The 24,955-nt window shown below is 41.6% G+C and overlaps 1 protein-coding gene across 1 annotated transcript in view; it reads left to right on the forward strand.

Moving 5' to 3' along the window:
- Positions 1-24,955, forward strand: part of LOC110127202 (ATP-binding cassette sub-family C member 4-like) — a 107,697-nt gene that overhangs the window by 39,413 nt on the left and 43,329 nt on the right. Inside the window, exons 12-20 of the mRNA XM_070471120.1 lie at positions 1,122-1,313; positions 4,538-4,632; positions 4,853-4,939; positions 9,370-9,466; positions 11,844-12,014; positions 12,703-12,843; positions 13,635-13,672; positions 14,051-14,133; positions 24,760-24,906. Coding sequence (XP_070327221.1) covers positions 1,122-1,313; positions 4,538-4,632; positions 4,853-4,939; positions 9,370-9,466; positions 11,844-12,014; positions 12,703-12,843; positions 13,635-13,672; positions 14,051-14,133; positions 24,760-24,906 — 1,051 coding nt within the window. The remainder of the gene's footprint in view (positions 1-1,121; positions 1,314-4,537; positions 4,633-4,852; positions 4,940-9,369; positions 9,467-11,843; positions 12,015-12,702; positions 12,844-13,634; positions 13,673-14,050; positions 14,134-24,759; positions 24,907-24,955) is intronic.

The raw sequence follows: 24,955 nt of genomic DNA on the forward strand, positions 1-24,955 counted from the left end.
GTGTTCTACATTGCCCAGTTGAGAACAACTTGTCAAGCATTGAACATCTCAGTGAAGGAAATTATTTATGTGACAGCTCTTCAGAATGGATGGAGACAATGGGGATTTCTTTTTGTCACAGTGGCCCTTCCAGGAAGTCTGGAGGTGGTGCAGGCTCTTCCAGGAACCTCTGAGCATTTCCTCACGTGACTTGACTCGGTCCTGTCAGTGCACATGTAGTGAATGTGCAGCCACGTGCTGGAGCTAAAGGTACAGACGTGAGCCAGGGTTCGACACCTCTGCTCCAGAGCAACCAGGTTCTGGGGTGAGACAGATACACAAGAAGATCACTTCAGTCCAGGGCAAAGAGCACTCTGATGTGTGGACACAGACACAGCACATCTATATGTTGTAAAAAATTTGAAATTTGCCTGTTGACTTAGTTTCATGTGTTTTGTACAACAACATACAGAAACCTAAATGTGGGATATGTACACGAAAGGGTGATGATTTCCTTTATGATGGACTTATGATCTGCACACACAACCCACTTCAGAGTTCTTTTAGTTCATTGTCTTTGGATATATTCTTTACACATAACTTTAAAAAAATAAAATATTTGTTTATTTGACTGAATGAGATCTTAGTTGCAGCATGTGAGGTCTAGTTCCCTGACCAGGGATTGAACCCCAGCCCCTGCACTGGGAGCTCAGAGTCTCAGCCACTGGACCACCGGGGAATTCTCTACACATGGCTTTTTAAGAACAAGTATTTGTCAAATAAAGGATATCCCGGATGTAGGACCAACTGCATTAAACATCAGATATATGAACTACACATCCTGTGGGGCTGCTCTGCTAGAGAAAGATGTTAAATATTCTTAATCAGTCTTTGCTGAGTAGAGCGCTTCGTTTGGGGGAAACTCAGGCAGCATAGATTGTTATACTATTCATATTCCTTACCAACCTTTAGTTTACCTTGACCAATGGTATTATTTTTATTTTTTTTAATCACAATCACCAGAGCAGTACTTTATCCTGTTCTATTGTGTATCAAGCACCAGGGTGGGGTCGGCCATGCTGCAGGACATGTTCCACCCTGAGTGCACCCTGTTCACATGTGTGTGTTGCTGTCTGTTTCAGTCATCACTGTTAAGTGCTTTGCTGGGGGAGCTGCCCTTGATCCAGGGGAATGTCAACATCCACGGGAGGATCGCATATGTTTCTCAGCAGCCCTGGGTGTTTCCAGGAACTGTGAGGAGTAACATTTTATTTGGGAAGAAATATGAAGAAGACCGATATAAAGAAGTAATAAAGGCGTGTGCTTTGGAAAAGGTAATTAATGACTTTTGAGCTGCATATACTCAAATTTCAAATAGTGATGATGTTGGTTTAAACTCTAAAGTTAGTTGAACTTTCTTTTTAATTTTGAAAGGTCTTTGATTGTTGCTTAATATTTATGCTGGTCTTCTGGGTGAATATGCAGGCATATGTGTTGCTGTTTTAATCCTAATATGATAACAACACCCACAGAATAACTTTGGTGGGGGTCAATGTGGTTGCTTCATTTTGTGAAATTTCACTCATTCTTTTTGGTATGGAGGGCTTTGCCACACACCTTGTGCAATCTTAGTTCACTGACTAGGGACTGAACTCAGGACCTTGGCAGTGAGAGCAGAGTCCCAACCACTGGACCACCAGGGAATTCCCTCATTCACTTTTAACTTCTTTTTTTAATGGACAATTGCAAAACTGTAAAAATAGAGAGCATGGTGTAATGAATCCTCATGTACCCACCTCCAGCTTCAGCCAGGAGCAGCTGGTGGCCAGTATAGCTGCATCTCCACCTCTGCCAGCCCCACCCCAACCCCAGAGTATCCTAGAGAAGATCCTAGACCTCAGATTAGTTCATCTGCAAATGTATCATTAGTTTTCTCTGAAAGATAGGAAAGCCTTTGAGAAAAAAAAAAATCACATTATTTCACCTGAAAAATAACCCAGATTCCTGAATGTCATCAACCTACTATTCTCTGTTTACACATCCTTAGTCATTTTCATTTTCATGCATTAGAGAAGGAAATGGCAACCCACTCCAGTGTTGTTGCCTGGAGAATTCCAGGGACGGTGGAGCCTGGTGGGCTGCCGTCTATGGGGTCGCACAGAGTCGGACACAACTGAAACGACTTGGCGGCAGCAGCAGCAGCAGTCATCTCACAGGGGAATCTCCTTCAGCATTGCTGGAGTCAGCCTGCACATTAGGTCTCCCCACCGACCCTTGGCTCATGCCTCCTCAGGCCTTTTCAGTCTCTAGGCTTCCCTCTCCATTTGGTTTTGACTTGCATTTTTATTTAAAGAAAATAGAATGCTTTAACATTTCTTCTTAATACTGCATCTTTTCTTTAGGGGAGAGACTGTTTTCAGAAATGGCATTGAGTTTCACAGAAAATGACAAAATGAAACATTTAACTCTACCTTGGGATTTAGATGAAATTAGTGAATGAATGATGAAAACTGAACTTACTTGAGGGGAGAACGTAATTTGGCAAAAAGGAAGAAAAATGTAAATACTGATTAAACAGTATGTTACTCTCCTGGGTTATAAAAATCCATGAACAGTAGTGTTAAAGGGTTCCCCTCGAGTCTGTTGAGTCCAGTCTGGACATCCAAGTATTCTTCTATACTGTGAGAAAAAGCCTGGGACAGTCTTTCAGAGGTGAGGAGTTAAGACTCCAAAACCCTCTTCCTGAGGAAATAGAAAATAGTAATTTAACTTGAACCACAGCTTGAACATCATAGATTGTATCACGTGAGTAGCATTTTGCAATAATGTGGTTTAAACAGAATTGCTCCTTTAATGAGCTTCTGTTTCTTTCTCTTGGGTTCTTATTAATAGGAAATTGTGTTGGCAGAAATAATGTCAAGTTAGCAGGAATGAGCTAGATTTTTATTAAATGATGTGGTGACTATAAGAAAAGAAGAGGGAAGCAAAGGTAGAACAGTGAGAACAGTAGCTCCCATTTATTCAGAGTCCATGTGCAAATCATTTTTCTGTCTTTCACCCCTGTGTGTGCGCACATGTAAGAGGGTATATGAGTTATTGATTCTTTATCAGTGTCCTCAGTATTAACATCCTCATTTTATAGTTGGTAAACTAAGGCTTGAGGATCAAACAGCTCATCTCAGCTCATTCAGATCCCTTTCTGCAGGACTCTAGACTCCATGCTTGTCCTCTCCATGCTGTGCCGCCTCTCAGTTGAGGAAATTTATAAGGAAGAATTTTTTAAAAAGCAGGTGATAGATGAAGGTGTAAGGTGGGGTGTGGAGTAAACAGATATCAGGCATTTCCTCTTTACTTTAATCACATCCAGCTCCTGATGCCCAGAGCAGACTCCAGAGACCCAGGCCAGGGTGGGGTATTTCTTTCATGACTTCGCCTTTCTGGTGAAGCTCAGCCCTTCTTTCTCCCCACATCCGAGCATCTCTGCAGAAGAGCAGATGCTGGGACAGTGGCTGATATTCACTTTTCTTCCCCCGGGGTCAATGCTTTGGACCAGTAATGTGAACAACGTTCTGGGGCCTCCGCCACCCTCGGGTGTCCATGCGGCAGAGTCTGGTGGGTCCCTGCAGGACCGGTCTGCAAGGCAATTCTTCTGTACATGATGTAACCATTATAAACATGGACTGCCCTCCTAGTCTGCGTGGTCAGAACACGGACACCTTCCAAATGTGTCTGGAGTGTGACCCCATCTCTCCATTCTCACTGCTCTCACTCTGGTCCTGACCATGGTCATCTCTCACCTAGATTTTTCCAGTAGCCTCCTCACTTATATTCACTCTTCCCCTTTCCCACTTACTGCCTGTTTTCCACAAAGCGCAGGAGTGATTCTTTAAAAACCCAAGACCGTGTAAGTCCTCCCCTTCCTCCTTTACTGGAGTGACCCCAGGCCCTCCTGCTCCAGCTCTGCCCTCTCTTCCCTTATTCTCACTCTGCTCTCCTGCCTCCTTGCTTGTCCTGAACCCCTTGGCTCCCCGGGGCTCCTGCACCTACCCCTCCCTCTGTGAGGAGCAGCCTCTCCAGGTCTGCCTGAGCCCCTCCCCACCCCAGATCTGCTCACACCCCCTCTGAGCAGAGCCTCCCTCACCCCCCACCCCCCAGTGTGGACTCACTTCCCTCCTTCACTCTCCATCCCCCTGTGCTGGCTTCCTTTTCCTTCCGTCCTCAGTCCTTGCACTCAACATGGAAAGAAACTGTAGGGACTTTGTTTCCTCATGGCTAAATCCACTGCACCCAGAACAATGCCTGGTGTGTAGTCAGTCCTCAATAATATCTGTTAAAATGGTTGAATGTCTAAATGCTGTGAAAAACTACAGAATGAAGCAAAGATGAAAAACCCTGAGAGGTTTGTTTTTTTAATGTTCAAGGTTATAGTTATTCACTATGAAATAATCCCATTATCGTTGATCAAACACTTGTGGGAAGAACTACTGCTGAAAGGTTAGAATGGCAGGAGAACACATTTTAAATCTTTTTCTTTTTTCCGTTTTCTATCTCCTTATAGAATTTGCAGAATTTGAAGGAAGGAGATCAAACTGTGATAGGAGATGGAGGAACCCCGCTGAGTGAAGGACAGAAAGCCCGGGTCAGCCTCGCCAGGTAAATGGGGTTTCAGTTGCCATCCTGCCCCTCCTCCTCCAGAGCTCCTAGTGGACGTGAGCACACAGACCCCGCTCACCAGGTGGGCCTGTGTGAAGCAGGGTCTTGGTCCTTTCCCTGGACTTGTAGAAGGAACATGAAGTTGCTGGACACTGTCATGATTCAGAGATGAGACTCAGGGAGTGTGAAGTGTCTTCTGATGTCTCTCTATGTTTTCTAGAGCCGTGTATCAGGATGCAGACATCTACCTCCTGGACGATCCGCTCAGTGCAGTGGATGCAGGAGTCAGCAGGCACTTGTTCGAACAGTGAGTTTGCTCCTGTTTCCTATCACTTCTTCTTTCCAAGATCCCTGTAGGGATCAGGGGAGGGAGCTCAGGAAAGCCTTTGTGCTTCAGGAGACTCAGCTTGCTATGTGCTGTTGTCCTTCTCTCCCTTTTTTCCCTCAAAAGAAGATCCATTGTAGAGAAATCTTGCCTCATGATGAGGTCAAGACAGGAGCATACAGCAGGTGCTTCCAGTGTGTGGAGGCCAGCGGGGTCCAGGCTTTAGGGAGTCAGGGATAGATGGCAGATTCTACCCTGTGACTTGCAGTTGATGGATCCAGACACTGTGGATGGACCCACACCCCTGGAATAAGAGGATGATATCCAATTTTTAAATCATAGAGTGGAACTCTGTAATCTGATACTTGGCTGCCAGTTCTTTTCCTCCATCATTTAAGGCATATTAGAAGGTACACAGTTTTCAGTACTGACATAGAGCTTCCATGGAAAGGCCCTGTTAGCTTATGCTTATTATTCTGTAGGTTTGAAAATACTTAGCAAAGCCTAGAATTCAAGAGTAATTTATCAGAGCCATACTTGATATCAGAGTATGGCTTTAATCATTTAATGTCTCTTCATGGATGCTTGTGGAATGAATACTTGGTCCCACAATATAGGGTTCACTTGAATGTGAATCTGTTATTTAGAATCTTTCTAAAATCCTGACTCACTTTGTGATTCTGGAATTTGGTGTCAGTGGCTCTTGCTTGGCCATAGAACCCCTGAAGGAGAACAACTATGATGCTTTTCTGTGTATGTCTTAACATATACTGACTGAGGCCTTGGATGGAGTCTAGATTGGCCTCCTTGAAAGCCTCATGAACTTGCTTTTGCTAAAACAGCCTCCACATCTCCCCCCAGAGTTAGTTCCCTTGCTGTTCACTTTATTAAAGCCAAAGCACCTTCCAGCTGCACTTATTGACACCCTGCTGTGTGCACTGAGTTAGATGCCCTTACAGATGTTCCTACACAAAACCTCTCAGTTTACAAGGAGGACAGTGAGCCAGGAGAGGGGAAGGACCACACTGGGCAGAATAAGGGAGACGAGGACACCCAGCTCTCATTCCTGCCTCTGAGGAACCTGTCTCTACGTGGAGCTTGTTAAGACAGATGCCAGGGAAAGGTCAGCGGAGTCAAGCTTTAGAGAGTTTCCATACAGGGTAGTGAGTGCTGAACAGAGGCAGAAGTGGCAGCTGGAGGCTTTCATTAAAAGTGGATGAATCGCACTTGTACTTGATGTTAGGAGTTTCCTTCAGTCGTGAGGCTATATCCAAGGTTGTTAAGGTTTTACCACTTTACGCTTGAACACTAAGTGGGTTCTCTTGCCTAAAGGTGAGAGGCCTTAGGCGAACTGATGCTGTCTCACTATGCTATGGATCCCGATGTGTTTCAGCCCCACATCATCAGACCCCCTGCCTCCTGCGTCATCAGCTCTTCGGGTCTGTCCTGATCAGACTGCCACACTGCTGTCTACACAGCTCACCCTCCTGCTCCAGCCCTTCTCAACTCCCCCACCCCACGTTCAGGAAACAGCTAAAGGTCAACAAACAAACAAGTTTCTTTGCTGACTGCACTCATCAGCCTTTCCAGCTCATCCCCTTACTCACTGGGTGTCTGGCTGTGATAGCTCTGTGGGCGGTCCTTTCTCATGTCCGTCTGTATGTACATACTGGTCCCTCTGTCCCAGAGCTGGGGAGCATTGCAGCAGGACACAGGAGAAAGGTGAAAGGTGGGTCCTGCCTTTGCCTCCTGCTCCTCCAGGGGGTGCCCGTGCCCTCTGTCTTCCCACAGTCCTCAATAATAATGCTAAATAAATTATGCTTAATAAAAAGCATTATTTAGAAAGAAATCAAAGCCATTAATTGGTCACTTTGGAATTATTTATATTACATTATATGTGATGGAATATTAGGAAGAAAACATTTTACAACTTTTGGGTTGCTCTATCTTGAACATAGCAACCCATCAGATTTGATTTACAGCCACTTTCAGGGACAATTGGCAAGTAATTACAAATTAAGGAGAAACATTTACATTAAAAGCTTTAGTCCTAAGACTGAAGAGGGCTTCCTCAGTCAAGAAACTTAGGTACAAATATTGAACTAAGACATCTCAAAAGGTAAAAATGAATCCTTTTGGACTTAATGAAGCAATGGTTTGAGTGTCTACATCCTGGGGTCTTGCTTCTGATCACAGACCCAGTATCCAGAGTGTCCCCTTAGGACTTTTCTGTCCTGAGTCCAAAACACATGACAGCCCGTGGTCAGCGAGGAGTGGGGAAGGGGGCTGACATTTACTGGGCGAATTGGTGGTTTGATTTCTCAGAACATGGGGTGAGTTGTCATTGACATTGTTTGAGATGGAGAAACTGAGGTTTGTTTAGTAGCTTGTCTGACGTCATCAAGCTCGTGAGAGGGACTGAGCTGCAGTCTGCTGCCTCCAGACTCTCCACCTGACTCACTCACAGGCTGAGCTCTGGCCCTTGTTCCTGAGATTTGCTCTGCGAAGAGCTCGGGCTCCTAGGTTACCTCTCTGGAGCCCTGCCTATAGTCACCAGGGTCCTGACCCAGGCACTAACTTCCTGGCCGGGCAGGGGGGATTGCGGACCCAGTGGGATGAAACTGGGGTTGAATCCCTTGGGGGTCTGAATTTAAAATGTAGAAGCATTCTGAGGGATTACTGTGAAAGGATACATTTAATAATGTGAGGGATAGTGAGGGGATTGTTGGGTCACACCTCGGCAGAACTTGGCAGCAGCTGTTGCTCTTAACAGGCAGGAGGTAATTACCAGTTTCAGGGGAATTAACATCCAGTTGGCTTGTTAGTTACCATGGAAACCAGCAGAGGGTCATGCCCCTCCTGCCCCTTTGACACGCATAGTGGAGGACTCTGATCTAAAGCTAGAATAGTCATTAGCTGGGCCTTGGGACACACATATAGGAAGGTCAGTCATGTGAGGAGGTGTAATTGAAGCAGGTACTGGTCAGGCAGGGGATGTACAGAGAGCAAGAGAACAGCCATTTTGGGTGGTCTGACCATACAGGGGTCTTGGCTAAGAGAAGTGGTATGTCTTTTGATTTGTTGGTTGATTTCCACTCCGATTTGGGCCATTTGGATTCTGTTCTTTCATATCCATGGTTGGAAGGTGTTCAGTCCTCATGAAAGAAGAATTGCTTCCTGAGTGGGACTGGGAATGTTGAAGAGACTGATGGAGGCCATGCCAGTGTTCATTTTCTGCCTAATATTATTTGGGGGGAAGGGTCTAGAATATGCACTCTGGCAAAGGTTATCAAGAAACTATTCATTTTTGTTGTTAATATGTACATTGGAAATCATAAATAATCACATAGAAAATTGCCTAAAAATGTACACATTTTTATATGACATAGATTCCTGTTCTCCTATTCTCACATAAAAATAACAAAGGGCTTTAGTTCAGTCGAGTTTTGGAATCTCAGTGTTGCTCAATTGCTTTTCTTGATGAAATAGATGGGAAAACAGTGGAAACAGTGTCAGACTTTATTTTTTGGGGCTCCAAAATCACTGCAGATGGTGATTGCAATCATGAAATTAAAAGACATTTACTCCTTGGAAGGAAACTTATGACCAACCTAGATAGCATTTTAAAAAGCAGAGACATTACTTTGCCAACAAAGGTCCGTCTAGTCAAAGCTATAGTTTTTCCAGTGGTCATGTATGGATATGAGTTGGACTGTGAAGAAAGCTGAGCACCAAAAAATTGATGCTTTTGAACTGTGGTGTTGGAGAAGACTCTTGAGAGTCCCTTGGACTGCAAGGAGATCCAACAAGTCCATCCTAAGGGAGATCAGTCCTGGGTGTTCATTGGAAGGACTGATGCTGAAGCTGAAACTCCAGTACTTTGGCCACCTGATGCGAAGAGTTGACTCATTGGAAAAGACCCTGATGCTGGGAGGGATTAGGGGCTTGAGGAGAAGGGGACGACGCAGGATGAGATGGCTGGATGACATCACCGACTCGATGGGCATGAGTTTGAGTAGACTCCGGGAATTGGTGATGGACAGGGAGGCCTGGCGTGCTGCGATTCATGGGGTCGCAGGGAGTCGGACATGACTGAGCGACTGAACTGAACCGAATTGAACTGAAGCTGAGTTTTAGGTAAAATAATTTAGCTCTTGGTGCCTCCTTCATTGGACTGCTTTTTAGAATTTTTTTTAGTGGAGCTGGAGTCAAGTTTGCTGCTGATGAATTTGAAGACCTTGCCAGATTCATTGATTTATGTTTCTATTAAATTTTTCATTTATTTGGTATTTAAACTACAGATTTTTAACTATTGTGTTGTTTTTGTCTCACTATGTTTTAAAAGTATAAATTTTTTACTTTGGAGTATCCCATTAATGTGCTTTTGCGTGCTATACCTTTTATATTTGCAGGTGTATTTGCCAAGCTTTGAAAGATAAGATCACAATTTTAGTGACTCATCAGTTGCAGTACCTAAAAGCTGCAAGTAACACTCTGATATTGGAAAATGTAAGTAGTTTCTAGAAATCTGTGGAGCTTGCTAGCACTTGCTAGCACTGTGGCGAAGGCCAGATCCTCTCAATAGGTCACTCTCTTGGGTTCATGGTAAATGCCCTCTTCTCCCTCAGTTTTTTGCCCCCTTCTTCCCAGAGCTGGTGGTACTCATGCCTCTGAGGATGAATTCAAAGACCATAGAAATGTCACTGTTATGCTCTAAGCCACATAAACCCTAAAGTGCTACCATGGAATTACTGAGTCACCACTGTTCTAATGAAATTTGTTAAGGACAATAATGCTATTTTATGTACAAGATTTTGTTTTCTCCTTCCAGGATTTAAGTCAAAGTATACTAATTTGGAAATTACAGATACTAAGACCTGTTTGTAACCATGTGATAGTCAAATGCAGTTTGCTAAACAGCATCTTCCGTTAACACCAGAAGTGAGGTTTGGTAGCCAAGCACCCGGGTCAGAGATGACCTCTCTGCTAGTGTCTCCAGTTGCTGGTCTCACTGCCCAGGTCTCTATGTGCCTGATACGTGTGGGGGCCTGTGCAGCAGGAGGACAAGGCCCTGCCTTCATGGGGCACCTGTTCTTATGGGGAGGATGTGTCAGAGAAGGTGACATCCTAGCCTCTCTGAGGAGCTGCTGCCTCATAGAGTCTGAGTGACATGAAGGTGGGGACCACACGGTCACCTGGGGGAGGGAGTCTGAGGCAGAGTGTCCTAAGGAAGGAGCTGACCTGGCAGGTTGGAGGAACGACAGGAGGACCAGCGTGTCTGAGGAGAGTGAGCAGGGGGATGGGAGGGAGCTGGTCTCCAGGCAGTGGGCAGGGGACCGGAAGTGGGATGGAAACCTTGGATGGTCCAGAGCAGAGGAGGGATATGGTCTGATGTGGGAGTTAAAAGTCCTCTGATGGTCACTGGAGGGGCGATGGCAGAAGCAGTTACAAGGCTTAGTAAAGCTGAGGAGACAGCAGCGTGAGCTTAAGCTAGGATGTCAGTTTTTAGAGCTGCTGTAACAAAACACCGCAAACTGGGTGACTTAAAACAACAGAAGTTTGTTGTTTCCCTGTTCTGGAGGCTACGGGTCCCAAATCCAGGTGCTGGCAGGGCCATGCTCTCTCTGAAGACTCCAGAGGGGAGAATCCTTCCCTCCAGTCTCTGGTGTTCATCTGTTTCCCTTGGTGTTCCTTGGCTTCTAGCTGCAGCACTGTGGTTTCTGCCTCTGATGTTACGTGGCCATTGTCCCTGTGTCTGTATGGGTCTCTTCTCATAAGGACATCAGTATTACTGGATGTAGGGTCACCCTGTTCCAGTATGACCTCATCTTAACTTGATTACCTCTGCAAAGAGCCTGTATCTCAATAAGGTCATATCCACAGATGTCATGTTTAGGTCTTGAACATACTTTTGGGGGCTACTGTTCAATCCACAACTCCTATGCTAGGTCGGTGGTGGACTGGAGATAAATGAGAATATTTCAGGCTTACTGGTTGGTTGATGCTTCAGTCTTGGCTTGTTTGCCTCTGGGTCTCAGCAACAGTGTCCTAAACCCTTGTCTGTTCCACAGGCCCATGGCCAGATCCCTCACTTATCAAGTGAAGTTCTACTCCGGGAAAGATTATTAAAATGCAGGACCTCTACCTCCCTAGAAGTAGTTCCCTGTGTAGATTCTCCACTCCCCATGGGGCTCGGATTTCTCAAACATGTTGTTTAGTTGCTCAGTCATGTCTGACTCTTTGCAACCCCATGGACTGTAGCCCACCTGGCTCCTCTGTCCATGGGATTTTCCAGGCAAGAATACTGGAGTGGCCTCCCATTTATTATGTTAATGATCTCCATCTTTAACACATGAGCACACATTTCTTTCACATCCCCCAGTACCTAACACAGGGTTTGGCAGAGAACACAATGCTCAGTTCTGTGTCAAGCTGAACTGAACTAGATTTGTCCACAAGAATTTCAGAACTAATGATAACTTTCTTACAAAAATCATAACTTAAGATCCGTTTACTTCTCTTGATTAGCATTTATATTAGATTAGTATTGCCAAGCAGAAGGCAATGGCAACCCACTCCCAAACTCTTGCCTGGAAAATCCCATGGGTGGGGGAGCCTGGTAGGCTGCAGTCCATGGGGTCGTTACTAGTAGGACACAACTAAGCGACTTCACTTTCACTTTTCACTTTCATGCATTGGAAAAGGAAATGGCAACCCACTCCAGTGTTCTTGCCTGGAGAATCCCAGGGACTGGGAGCCTGGTGGGCTGCAGTCTATGGGGTCGCACAGAGTCAGACACGACTAAAGTGACTTAGCAGCAGCAGCAGCAGTAGTATTACCAAATGCAAATACATTCTTTTCAGTTTTTTTTTTTTTTTAATTTTAGGGTGAAATGGGGCAAAAGGGGCCTTTCACTGAGTTCCTAAAATCCAGAATAGATTCTGGTTTCCTTTCAAAGAAGAAGACTGAGGAGTCTGAACCATCTCCCAAGTCTCCAGACCAGCCTCAAGAGTCTTCCACACCCTCAGTGAAAGATGCGGCCCCAGAGGACCACGATGTAAGTTTCTCATCTTGCAACATGCCCTGGTCTGTCTGCTCTTGGAGGCCTCAGTGGGCCTTCGGTCTGCTCCAGTTATATATACACAGGTCCTCCTTGACATCCAAACCCAGGAGCCTGGAGTCACTCTCTGAAATTCAGGAGCCACATAGATTTTAATCACGTGCTACCCCCTGCTACCCAGATTCACCTTACTCCAACTTGCTGTGTGAGCTCAGTTTACTGTATTTGGCTAGTATTTTGAGGCTCAGTTATGTTTTATGTTTCCATCATTGAATGACAAAATAAAAGATTAAGAGCTAAATGTTAGTTCCATATCATTCTGTGTATTATTTTGAACAAGCTTCTGCATTTATACTTGAATGGGGTATGTTGTGCTTGTGTTGAGAGTCGTGATTGACTTTAAGCAACGCCACCCAACTATGAAAAACCTCATGCAGATGATGTTTTCTTATTTCTAATAGATTCCTAGGAGTGGGATGGCAGGGTCCAAGCATAAATGCATATGTGGTTTGTCTAGATATTTCCACACCCTTCTCTTTAGATGATGGACTATATTTCACTCCTGCCAGCATATGAGTTTTGTGTGTGTCCCCACATTTTTGCAATAAAGTTACTTTTGAACTTCTGATATTCAGGAACCAATTACTTAATGTTTTATCTCTCACTGCCATTTTTCCCCTCACAGACTGAGGATATACTGGTTAAACTACCCCTAGAGGACCATTCAAAGGGACAAGTTGGTTGTAAGACCTACAAGAATTACTTCACAGCCAGTGCTCACTGGTTTGTCATCATTTTCCTCATTCTAGTGAACATCGCAGCTCAGGTAAATAGAGACAATTTTTGGTATGCCCTCAGCTTGGTGTTTACATATTATTTATACTTTATTTATAAAGTATACTATAAAGTATACTATTCTTAATATGTATATGAAGAGATTTATCTCAAAGAATTGGCTCATGCAGTTGTGGGATCTAGTTGGGTGAATGTGAAATCAGGAAAGCAGGCCTGAAGGCTGGAACCTCAGGCAGGAGCTATGCTGCTGTCTTGAAGCAGAATTTCTTCCTCCTCTGAGAAGCCTCAGGTTTTGCTCTTCAGGCCTCTGACTGACTGGATGAGGCCATCACTGTCTTGGGGGTGATCTCTTCTACTTCAGTTCTCATGATGGATGTGAACCACAGTTGCAAAATACCTTCATGGCAATGTCAAGACCGGTGTTTGAATCATTGGAGACTGGCCTGGCCAAGCTGACATAGAAAACTGACCATCACAGTACCTATTAAGTTTCTTTGATTTGAAAATCTCCAACGTTTACACTATTATTACTGTATTTGCAGTCCATCTGGATTTGTATTGAAAAGCATTTTTTGTGGGGAGCTAAATAAGTGAGCTTTACTGGTGTTGTGTATACATGACAGAGAGCTTCTAGGAAAAGAAGAATGTCTTTTGGAGATATTAAAATGTAGCGTGCCCTCCCCTGACCTGTGGCCATCTGGGGTGGGGGGCTTGGCGCAGACCTGAGCCGGAAGGACCGCCTCCGTGTCCTGAGCCTTCCCCTCCCCCATCCTGTGAGCGGGGTGGGGCTCAGTGTCTGAGTGACTGTGTTTCCTGCTCCAGGTCGCCTACACCCTGCAGGACTGGTGGCTTCAAGCCTGGTGAGTGATTCTTGGTCTAACCCAAAGTGCTGAAAGTCTATGGGAAGCCCCCCTTCCCACAGAGCCAGGGGGAGAGGTAAAGCTCATTCAGCCTCCTCTTCTGACCCTCACATAGTTTCCCTGAAGAAAAAGTTCCTGTTGGGGGAATATGACCCTCCCATGGTCTCTCCCTATGTCTGACCCTCAGTAGCTTCCTCCCAGACAGTTTTGAAAACTGAAACTCATGATTCAAGTTGAATTTTTATAAGGTGGAGGGACACCAGGCCCTATGAGCTGGGAATCGTTTTCCAACATAAACCATGTCTCCTAAATTGAAGTTAAATTTTTATCTTTACCTAATTCTATCTATTGCATTTTTTTCTCTTCCCTATTCCATAGGGCGGATGAACATATTGTCAATGTTAGTAGACAACAAAATGAAACAGTGATTGATCTCAACTGGTACTTAGTAGTTTATTCAGGTAAAGTGGAATCTTCTACTCTATTATACAGGAGTGTGAAATGCTTTCAGTGAGCCTGTGAGAGCAACTAGGGCTTCCAGGAGTAATTCAGTAATGTCTTAACAGATTAAGTCTGAGTTGCATTTACTCTGTGAATTAATTGGAATGATTATTTTTAAAATTGACTAGAAGAAAGAGATTGAATGAAGACTTTTTAAAAAATTTATTTTATTGACATATAGTTGATTTAGTATAGTTGTGTTGATTTCTGCTGTACAGCAGTGATTCAGTTTCATATATATAGAATGATATATATGTATATATGAATATATGTGTGCTTATATATTCTTTTTCATATTATATGCCATTATGGTTTGTTACAGACTATGGAATACCATTCCCTGTGCTATGCAGTAGGATCTTGTTATCCACTCTCTGTATAATAGTTTGCATCTGCTCACCCCAGACTCCCAGTCCACCCCTCCCCCACCCTTCTTCCCCTTGGCAACCACAGGTCTGTTCTCTCTGTGGGTCTGTTTCTGTTTTGTAGATAAGTTTATTTGCATCATATTTTAGATTCCACATGTAAGTGATAGATGTTTGTCTTTCTCTTTCCGATTTACTTCACAGTTTGATAATCTCTAGGCCCATTCACCTTGCTGCAAATTTCATGCTGCATTATTTCATTCTTTTTTATGGTGGATCAGTATTCCATTATGTGTGTGTGTGTGTGTATACCACATTATCTTTATCCATTTATCTGTTGATGGATATTGAGATTGTTTCTATGTCTTGACTACTGTAAATAGTAATGCAGTGAACACAGGGTTCATGTATCATTTCAAATTAGTTTTCTTTGGATATATGCCCAGGAGTGGAATTGCAGGATCATATGACAACTTTACACTTAGACATCACCAGATGGTCAATACCAAAATCAGATTGATTTTATTTTTTGCAGCCAAAAATGGAGAAGCTCTATACAGTCAGTAAAAATAAGACTGGGAGCTGACTATGGCTCAGATCATAAACTCCTTATTGCCAACTTCAGACTTAAAATGAAGAAAGTATGGAAAACAACTAGACCATTCAGGTATGACTTAAATCAAATCCCTTGCAATTATATAGTGGAAGTGAGAAATAGATTCAGGGGATTAGATCTGATAGAGTGCCTAAAGAACTATGGACGGAGGTTCATGACATTATACAGGAGGCAGGGATCAAGACGATCCCCAAGAAAAAGAAATGAAAAAGGCAAACTGGTTGTCTTAGGAGGCCTTACAAATAGCTCTGAAAAAAAGAGATGTGAAAGGCAAAGGAGAAAAGGAAAGATATACCCATTAGAATGCAGAGTTTCAAAGAATCACAAGGAGAGATAAGAAAGCCTTCCACAGTGATCAGTGCAAAGAAATAGAGGAAAACAATAGAATGGGAAAGACTAGAGATCTCTTCAGGAAAATTAGATACCACGGGAACATTTCATGCAAAGATGGGCACAAGAAAGGACAGAAATGATATGGACCTAACAGAAGCAGAAGATATTAAGAAGAGGTGGCAAGAATACACAGAAGACCTGTACAAAAAAGATCTTCATGACCCAGATAATCATGATCACTCACTTAGAGCCAGACATCCTGGAATGCAAAGGCAACTGGCCCTTAGGAAGCATCACTATGAACAAAGCTAGTGGAGGTGATGGAATTCCAGTTGATCTATTTCAAATCCTAAAAGATGATGCTGTGAAAGTGCTGCACTTAATATGCCAGCAAACTTGGAAAACTCAGCAGTGGCCACAGTACTGGAAAAGGTCAGTTTTCATTCCAATCCCAAAGAAAGGCAATGTCAAAGAATTCTTGAACTGTTGCACAATTGCACTTATCTCACATGCTAGTAAAGTAATGCTCAAAATTCTCTAAGCTAGGCTTCAATAGCATATGCACCATCAACTTCCAGATGTCCAAGCTGGATTTAGAAAGGCAGAGGAACCAGAGATCAGATTGCGAACATCCATTGGATCATTGAAAAAGCCAGAGAGTTCCAGAAAAACATCTACTTCTGCTCTATTGACTATGCCAAAGCCGTTGACTGTGTGGGTCACAACAAATTGTAGAAAATTTTTAAACAGATGAGAATACCAGACCACCTGACCTGCCTCCTAAGAAAGCTGTATGCAGGTCAGGAAGCAACAGTTAGAACTGGACATGGAAAAACAGACTGATTACAATTCAGGAAAGGAGTACATTGAAGCTGTATGTTGTCACCCTGCTTATTTAAGTTATAAGCAGAGTACATCATGGGAAATGCTGTGCTGGATGAAGCACAAGCTGGAATCAAAATTTCTGGGAGAAATATCAATAACCTCAGATATGCAGATGACAACACCCTTATGGCAGAAAGCAGAAAAGAACTAAAGAGCCTCTTGATGAAAGTGAAAGTGGAGAGTGAAAAAGTTTGCTTAAAACTCAACATTCAGAAAAGTAAGATCATGGCATCCGGTCCCATCACTTCATGGCAAATAGATGGGGAAACAGTGGAAACAGTGCCCGATTTTATTTTTGGGGGGCTCCAAAATCACTGCAGATGTTGCCATTAGCTATGAAATTAAAAGATGCTTGCTCCTTGGAATAAAAGTTATGACCAACCTAGACAGCATATTTGAAAGCAGAGACATTACTTTGTCAACAAAGGTCCATCTAGTCAAAGCTATGGATTTTCCAGTAGTCATGTATGGATGTGAGAGTTGGACTATAGAGAAAGCTGAGCACTGAAGAATTGATGTTTTTGAACTGTGGTGTTGGAGAAGACTCTTGAGAGTTCTTGGACTGCAAGGAGATCCAACCAGTCCATCCTAAAGGAAATCAGTCCTGGGTGTTCATTGGAAGGCCTGATGTTGAAGCTGAAACTCCAATAATTTGGCCACATGATGCGAAGAACTAATTCATTTGAAAAGATCCTGATGCTGGCAAAGATTGAAGGCAGGAGGAGACAGGGATGACAGAGAATGAGATGGTTGGATGGTATCACTGCCTCAATGGACATGAGTTTGAGTAAACTCCCTAAGTTGGTGATGGACAGAGAGGCCTGGTGTTCTGCAGTCCATGGTGTCTGAAAGAGTCAGACATGACTGAACAACTGAACTGAACTGAACTGAAGGCAACTTTATTTTTAGCTTTTTGAAGACCCTCCACTGTTTGCCACTGTGATTGCCTCAGTTTACATTCCTACCAGCAGTGTACATATATTCCCTTTTCACCACACCCTCTTTAACATCTGTTATTTGTATTTTTCAGTGATGGTCATTATGACTGGTGTTGAGTGATAACCTTATTGTAGTTTTGCTTTTCATTTCATAACTAGCAATGATAAGCATATTTGTATATACCTGTTGTCATATATTGGAGAAGGAAATGGCAACCCACTCCAATGTTCTTGCCTGGAGAATCCCAGGGATGGGGTCACACAGAGTCGGACACGACTGAAGTGACTTAGCAGCAGCAGCAGTTGTCATATATCTGTGTATGTCTTTTTTGGAAAAATGTCTGTTTATGTCATCTGTCCATTTTCTGAGCAGGTTTGCTTTTTTTGATCATTGAATTGTATAAGCTGTTTTTAGATTTTGAAAATTAAGCCTTTGTCAATCACATCATTTTCAAAGATTTTTTTCTCAGTCTGTAGGTTGTCTTTCCATTTTTTTTTATGGTTTCCTTTGCTGTGAAGAAGCTTATAAGTTTGATTAGGTCCCATTTGTTTATTTTTGCTTTTATTTCTATCGCCTTAGGAGACTGATCTAAGAAATCATTGGTACAATTTATGTGAGAGGAAGTTTTACCTGTGTTCTCTTCTAGGAGTCTTATGGTGTCATGTCGTATTAAGTCTTTAAGTCATTTGGAGTTTATTTTTATGTATGGTGTGAGAGTTGTTTTAACTTCAGTGGTTTACATACAGCTGTCCAACTTTCCCAAAACTACTTACTGAAGATATTGTCTTGTATAATATACATTGTATATAATATACAAGTCTTGCCTCTTCCATTGATGATTAACTTTAACAGATGTTGAAGGTGTATGCATTTATTTCTTGGCTCTCTATTCCATTTATTCATAGTCAATTTTTGTGCCAAAACCACACCATTTTGATTACTATAGCTTTGTACTATCATCTGAAGTCTGGAAGGGCTATGACTCCTGCTTTGTTCTTTCTCCTTAGGATTGCTTTGGCAACTCTAGGTTTCTTGTGGTTCCATATAAATTTTAGCTGTATTTGTTAGTTTCATGAAAAATTTCATGGATAATTTGGTAGGGATCTTGTTAAATCTATAGATTGCTTTGGGTAGTATGGCCATTTTAACAGTATTAACAGTATTAATTCTTCCAAGAGCATGGTATATCTTTCCATTTCTTTGGATCATGTTCAGCTTCCTCTTTTAATGTTTTATAAATCTTTCACCTCCTTGGTCATGTTTATTCCTGGGTATTTTAAGTTTTTTGATGTGATTTTTATTTGTTTTTACATTCTTTTTATAATGTTTCATTATGAGTATAAAAAAAAACCTTGGTTCAGTGTGTCAATCTTTTATCCTTCTGCCTTGCTAAATTCATTTACCAGTTCTATTAGTTTTTGTGTGGAGTCTTTACAGTTTTATATATATATATATTATCATCTGCATATAGTGATAGTTTTACCTCTCCCCTTCAAATGTGGATAATTTGATTTCTTTTTCTTATCTTATGGCTGTAGCTAGGACTTCAAGTACTATGTTGCATAGACTTGGTGAGAGTGGGCATCCTTGTCTTCCTCCAAATTTTAACAGGAAGGCTTTCAGCTTTTCACCATTGAGTTTTATACTGGCCATGTGCTTTGTCATAAATGGGCTTCCCTGGTGGCTCAGATGGTAAAGAATCTGCCTGTAATTCAGGAAACCCAGGTTTGATCTCTGGGTTAGGGAGATTCCCTGGAGAAGGGAATAGCTACCCACTCCAGTATTCTTGCCTGTAAAAATCCATGGACAGAGGAGCCTAGCGATCTGCATACAGTCCATGAAGTTGCAAAGTTGGACATGAATGAAAGACTTATACTTTGACTTTGTCATAAACAGTTTTCATCTTGTTGAGATTTACTTCCTCTGTGCTTACTTTCATAAGAGTTTTTGTCATGAATGGGTGTTAAATTTAATCAAATGTTTTTTCTGTATTTATTAAGATCATGTGGTTTTTGTGTTTTCTTTTGTTGATATGATGTATCATATCAATTAATTTGTATATGTTAAACCATACTTATAACCCTGGGATAAATCCAATTTAATCATAGTGCATGATTTTTTTATGTGTTGTTGGATTCAGTTTGCTAATAATTTGTTGAGAATTTTTGCATTTCTATATTCATCAAGGATATTGTCCTATGATTTTCATTTTTGGTAGTATCTTTGTCTGGTTTTGCTATCAGGATGATGGTGGCTTTATGGAATGTCTTTGGGAATATTCCCTTCACTTCAGTCTTTTGGAAGAATTTGAGAAGGATTGGTATAAGCTCTTCCTTTTTTGTTGGGTAAAGTTCACCTGTGAAGCCATCTGGTCCTGGACTTTTGTGTGTAGGGAGGTTTTTTTTTTTTTTTTCAATTACAGATTCTGTTTCATTTCTAATGATCAGTCTGCTCTACTTTTCTATATCTTCTTGGTTCAGTTTTGATGTGCTGTATGTGTCTAGAAACTTGTCCATTTCTCATAGGTTGTCCAGTTTGTTAGTAAATACAGTTCATGGTTTATTTGTGTATCTGTAGAATCAGTTGTTACTTATCCTCTTTGATTTATATTTTGTTTATTTAGGTTCTCTCCTTTTATTCTTGGTAAGTCTAACCAGAGGCTTGCCAATTTTGTTTACCGTTTCAGAGAACCAGCTCTTGGTTTTATTGATTTTTTTTTTTCTATTTTTTACATATTTATTTCCTCTCTGATATTTATTATGTCCATCCTTCTGCTGATTTTAGGTTTTGTTCTTCTTTTTCTAATTCTTTTAGGTGGTAGGTTAGGTTGTTTATTTGAGGTTTTTCTTGTTCCTTGAAGAAGACCTATGTTACTATTAACTTCCCTCTAAGACCTACTTTTGCTGCACTCTATAGATTTTGTGTGGCTGTGTTGTCATTTGTATTTTTAAATTTCCTCCTTGATTTAATCGTTAATTCTTTTTTTTTTTTTAAGTAACATGTTTTTTGTCTGTGTGCACTCAGTTGCTCAGCTGTGTCGACTCTTTGTGATCCCATGGACTATAGCCTACCAGGTTACTCGGTCCATGGGATTTTCCAGACAAGGAGTGGGTTGCCATTTCCTACTCCAGGGAATTTTCCTGACCCAAGTATTGAACCCACATCTCTTGCATCAGTAGGGGGATTCTTTATCACTGCACCACCTGGAAAATCCCACATGTTGTTTAGTTTCCATTGAAAGGTTGTTGCTAAACCACGGAAAAGAGGCCGGGATTCTTGGCCTCCAGAGGAGAAGAATTTAATCTGGGGCCAGAGACGAGGCTGGATTGCTCAGAGGTTTGTGTAATAAAGTTTTATTAAAGTATAAAGGAGATAGAGAAAGCTTCTGACATAGGCATCAGAAGGGGGCAGAAAGAGTACCCCCTTGCTAGTGTTAGCCATGGAGTTATATACTCTCTAATTAGTTATTACAGTGAATCAAAAGAATGTCTGGAGGTTGTAAAGACCTCACTAGACCTACTCCCATAATTTACATTTTAAGATAACAGGATTAGCCAGGTTTTTTCCAGAGGCTGTCCTCAAGCAGGATACATTCAGTTCAGTTCAGTCGCTCAGTCGTGTCCGACTCTTTGCGACCCCATGAATTGCAGCACGCCAGGCCTCCCTGTCCATCACCAACTACCAGAGTTTACTCAAACTCGTGTCCATTGAGTCGGTGATGCCATCCAGCCATCTCATCCTCTGTTGTCCCCTTCTCCTCCTGCCTCCAATCCCTCCCAGCACCAGGGTCTTTTCCAATGAGTCAACTCTTCGCATCAGGTGGCCAAAGTATTGGAGTTTCAGCTTCAGCATCAGTCCGTCCAATGAAAACCCAGGACTGATCTCCTTTAGGATGGACTGGTTGGATCTCTTTGCAGTCCAAGGGACTTTCAAGAGTCTTCTCCAACACCACAGTTCAAAAGCATCAATTTTCCGGCACTCAGCTTTCTTCACAGTCCAAATCTCACATCCATACGTGACCACTGGAAAAACCATAGCCTTGATCAGATGGACCTTTGTTGGCAAAGTAATGTCTCTGCTTTTTAATATGCTGTCTAGGTTGATCATAACTTTCCTTCTAAGGAGTAAGCGTCTTTTAATTTCATGGCTGCAGTCACCATCTGCAGTAATTTTGGAGCCCCCCAAAAATAAAGTCTGACACTGTTTCCACTGTCTCCCCATCTATTTCCCATGAGGTGATGGGACCAGATGCCATGATCTTAGTTTTCTGAATGTTAAGCTTTAAGCCAACGTTTTCACTCCTCTTTCACTTTCATCAAGAGGCTTTTTAGTTCCCCTTCACTCTCTGCCATAAGGGTGGTGTCATCTGCCTATCTGAGGTTACTGATATTTCTCCCAGCAATCTTGATTCCAGCTTGTGCTTCTTCCAGCCCCGCATTTCTTATGATATGCTCTGCATATAAGTTAAATAAGCAGGGTGACAATATACAGCCTTCACGTACTCCTTTTCCTATTGTTATATAATCCTAAGGAATGTAGAGGGACAAAAAGTTAGTCCTTTCTTCCTCCTTGAGAATTTCAGACCCCTCTCTCCTTGGGGACCCCTGGACTTCTTATCAATCTGCCTAGGAATTGACTCTCTCACAATGTAATCTTTCTTTCCTTATTTTTCTGTGGTTGATTTCTAGTTTAATGCATTCGTGGTCAGAAAGGATGCTTGAAATAATTTCTGTCCTCTTAAATTTGTTGAGACCTGTTTTGTGCCATAGTATGAGTCCATTCTAGAGAATGGTCCATCTACACTTGATAAGGAGGAGTATTCTGGGGGGTTTTGTGATGTGATTTGTATGTGATGTCCTGAAAATACCTAGTAAGTCTGATTTTTCTATTGTTCATTTAAGATCTCTGTTGCTTGATTTTCTGTCTAGAAGATTTGTCAGTAGATGTGAGTGAGGTGTTAAAATCCCCTATTATTGTCTCCTTTATGTCTATCAGCATTTGTTCTATGTATTTGGATGTTCCTATATTGGGTGCATATATGTTGACAACTGTACTATCTTCCTATAGTGTCCTTCTATATCTTTCTGTATAATCTTTGTTTTAAAGTCTGTTTTGTCTGAGTATTGTTGCCTCCACTTTCTTGTTATTTCATGAAATATCTATTTCTATCCCCGCACTTTCAATCTATGTGCGTCCTTTGCCCTGAAGCAGGTCTCTTATAAGCAGCGTATTGTATGCTCTTATTATTTTTATTCAGTATGCCACTTTGTGTCTTTTGTGTGTTTAGTTCTTTGACATTTAAGGTAATTTTTGATATGTATATATTTATCACCATCTTAAACTTTGTTTTCCTGTTGAGTTTTATTTCTTCCTTGTTCCTTTTGTTTTTTTCTCTTCTGGTTTTGATGATTTTCTTTTGTGTTATGCTTTCTGTTCTCTTCTTGACTTTTGTGAATCTACTGTATGTTTTCGATTTATGGTTACCCTCTTTTTCAATTACGTTAACATTTTCCTTTATCTACTTGCTTTAAACTGGTAGTCATATAAGCTTAGGGCTTCTCTGGTAGCTCAGTGGTAAAGAATCCATCTGCCAATGCAAAAACAAGGTTTCTGTTCTTGGGCTGGGAAGATCCCCTGGAGAAGGAAATGACAACCTTCTCCAGTATTCTTGCCTAGAAAGTCCATGGATAGAGGAGCCTGGTAGGTTGTAATCCATAGGGTCACAAGAGTTGAACATAACTTAGCAACATGACTTAATAGCAACATATAGGCTTAAACACATTCTGAAAAAAAAAATCTGCATTTTCTTACTCTCCTGTCCCATTTTATGATTTTGATGTGCCTCATACATCTTAATGTTTATCCTTTTGCTGTTGATTGTGGTTATCATCACTTTCACAGAAAAAAATTTTTAATCTGTGTGTTGGCTTATGTAAGTGGTTTACTGTCCAACTGTGATATTCTCTTCCCCATGGATTCTTACTTCTTTTCTATTTAGAGAAGTTCTTTTAGTATATGGTGGGAGGCTTCCCTGATAACTCAGTTGGTAAAGAATCTGCCCGCAATGGAGGAGACCCTGATTCAACTCCTGAGTTTGGAAGATTCACTGGAGAAGGGATAGGCTACTCACTCCAGTATTCTTGGACTTCCCTTGTAACACAGCTGGTAAAGAATCCACCTGCAATGTGGGAGACCTGGGTTCAATCCCTAGGTTGGGAAGATCCCCTGGAGAAGGGAAAGGCTACACACTCCAGTATTCTGGCCTGGAGAATTCCGTGGACTGTAGTCCACAGGATCACAAAGAGTTGGACATGACTGAGCAACTTTCACTGTCACTTTTAGTGTATCCTTTAGGACAGGTTTAGTGTTACTATATTCTTTTGGTTTTTGCTTGTCTGAGAACATTTACCTCTCATTCTATTCTAAATGCTCATCTTGCTGGATAGAGCATGCTAGGTAGCAGATTTTTTTTTTTTTTCCTTTCAGAACCTTGAATACATCTTACCATTCGCTTCTTACCTGCAACTTTTCTGTAGAAATAACAGCTAATAGCCTTGGCCCCACCGGGGGCGGGGTGGGGGTGGGATTCCTTTGTAATTAACTTTTTCTCTTGCTGCCTTTGAATCTTCTCTTTAATTTTTGCCATTTTAATTATACATATATATCTTGGTTTAGGTTTGTTCAGGCTCATCTCGTTTGGGACCCTCTGCTTCTGTACCGGCATATCTGTTTCCTTCTTTAGATTTGGAACGTTTTCTGCCATAGTTTCTTCAAATACATTTTAGTCCTTTTTTTTTCCTCTTTGTTCTCCTTCAGGAATTTCTATTATGCCTAGATTAGCATGCTTTATATTATCAAATAGGTCTCTTATATGCTCTCACTTTATTTATTTATTTATTTTTTCATTTGTCTCTCTGTCTGCTGTTCTGATTGGGTGATTTCCAGTAATCTACCTTTCAGATCACATATTCATTTTGTACATTATTCAGTCTACTATTTATTGCCTTAAAGTCAATTTTTGTTTTGTACCAAGACATACCTCACTTTTAAATTGTGGGACATGTTGTAAATAGTAAGATTTGATATTCAGAGAAAGGAGAGATGACTGCATTTTATCATTTTCTTTCTTCTCAGTTTTATTAGAACTTGTAATTGAATTAGGAAAGCCTGAAATTGTAGCTTACACTGGATGTTTTCCCCATGTGGTTTCTATTTAACTCTGAGGGACATAGTGATTTTTAAATTCTTTATAAATGTATCTTGTGATTGTATTAAACTCTTATAGAATCTATTATATGTATAAAGTTACTCTATATTGTATATGAATTTATACATAAATTGTATTTATAGAATAAAATACATAACACACCTATAAAGTGTTTGCTGTGCTTTAGGATCATTGAAGAAAAAGAACAGATCTTGTGCTGAGTGATGTTTCTTTATTTCAGGTTTAAATGTATTTACCATCCTTTTTGGCATCACAAGATCTCTGTTGTTATTCCACATCCTTGTTAATTCTTCACAAACTTTGCACAGCAAAATGGTAGAGTCCATTTTGAGATCTCTGGTATTATTCTTCGATAGAAACTCAATAGGTAAGTCAGACACCGTTTTCTCAGTAGAAATGGTTGTTAACAAACCCAT

Source organism: Odocoileus virginianus, chromosome 8, assembly GCF_023699985.2.
Source record: "Odocoileus virginianus isolate 20LAN1187 ecotype Illinois chromosome 8, Ovbor_1.2, whole genome shotgun sequence".
Lineage (NCBI taxonomy): Eukaryota > Metazoa > Chordata > Mammalia > Artiodactyla > Cervidae > Odocoileus > Odocoileus virginianus.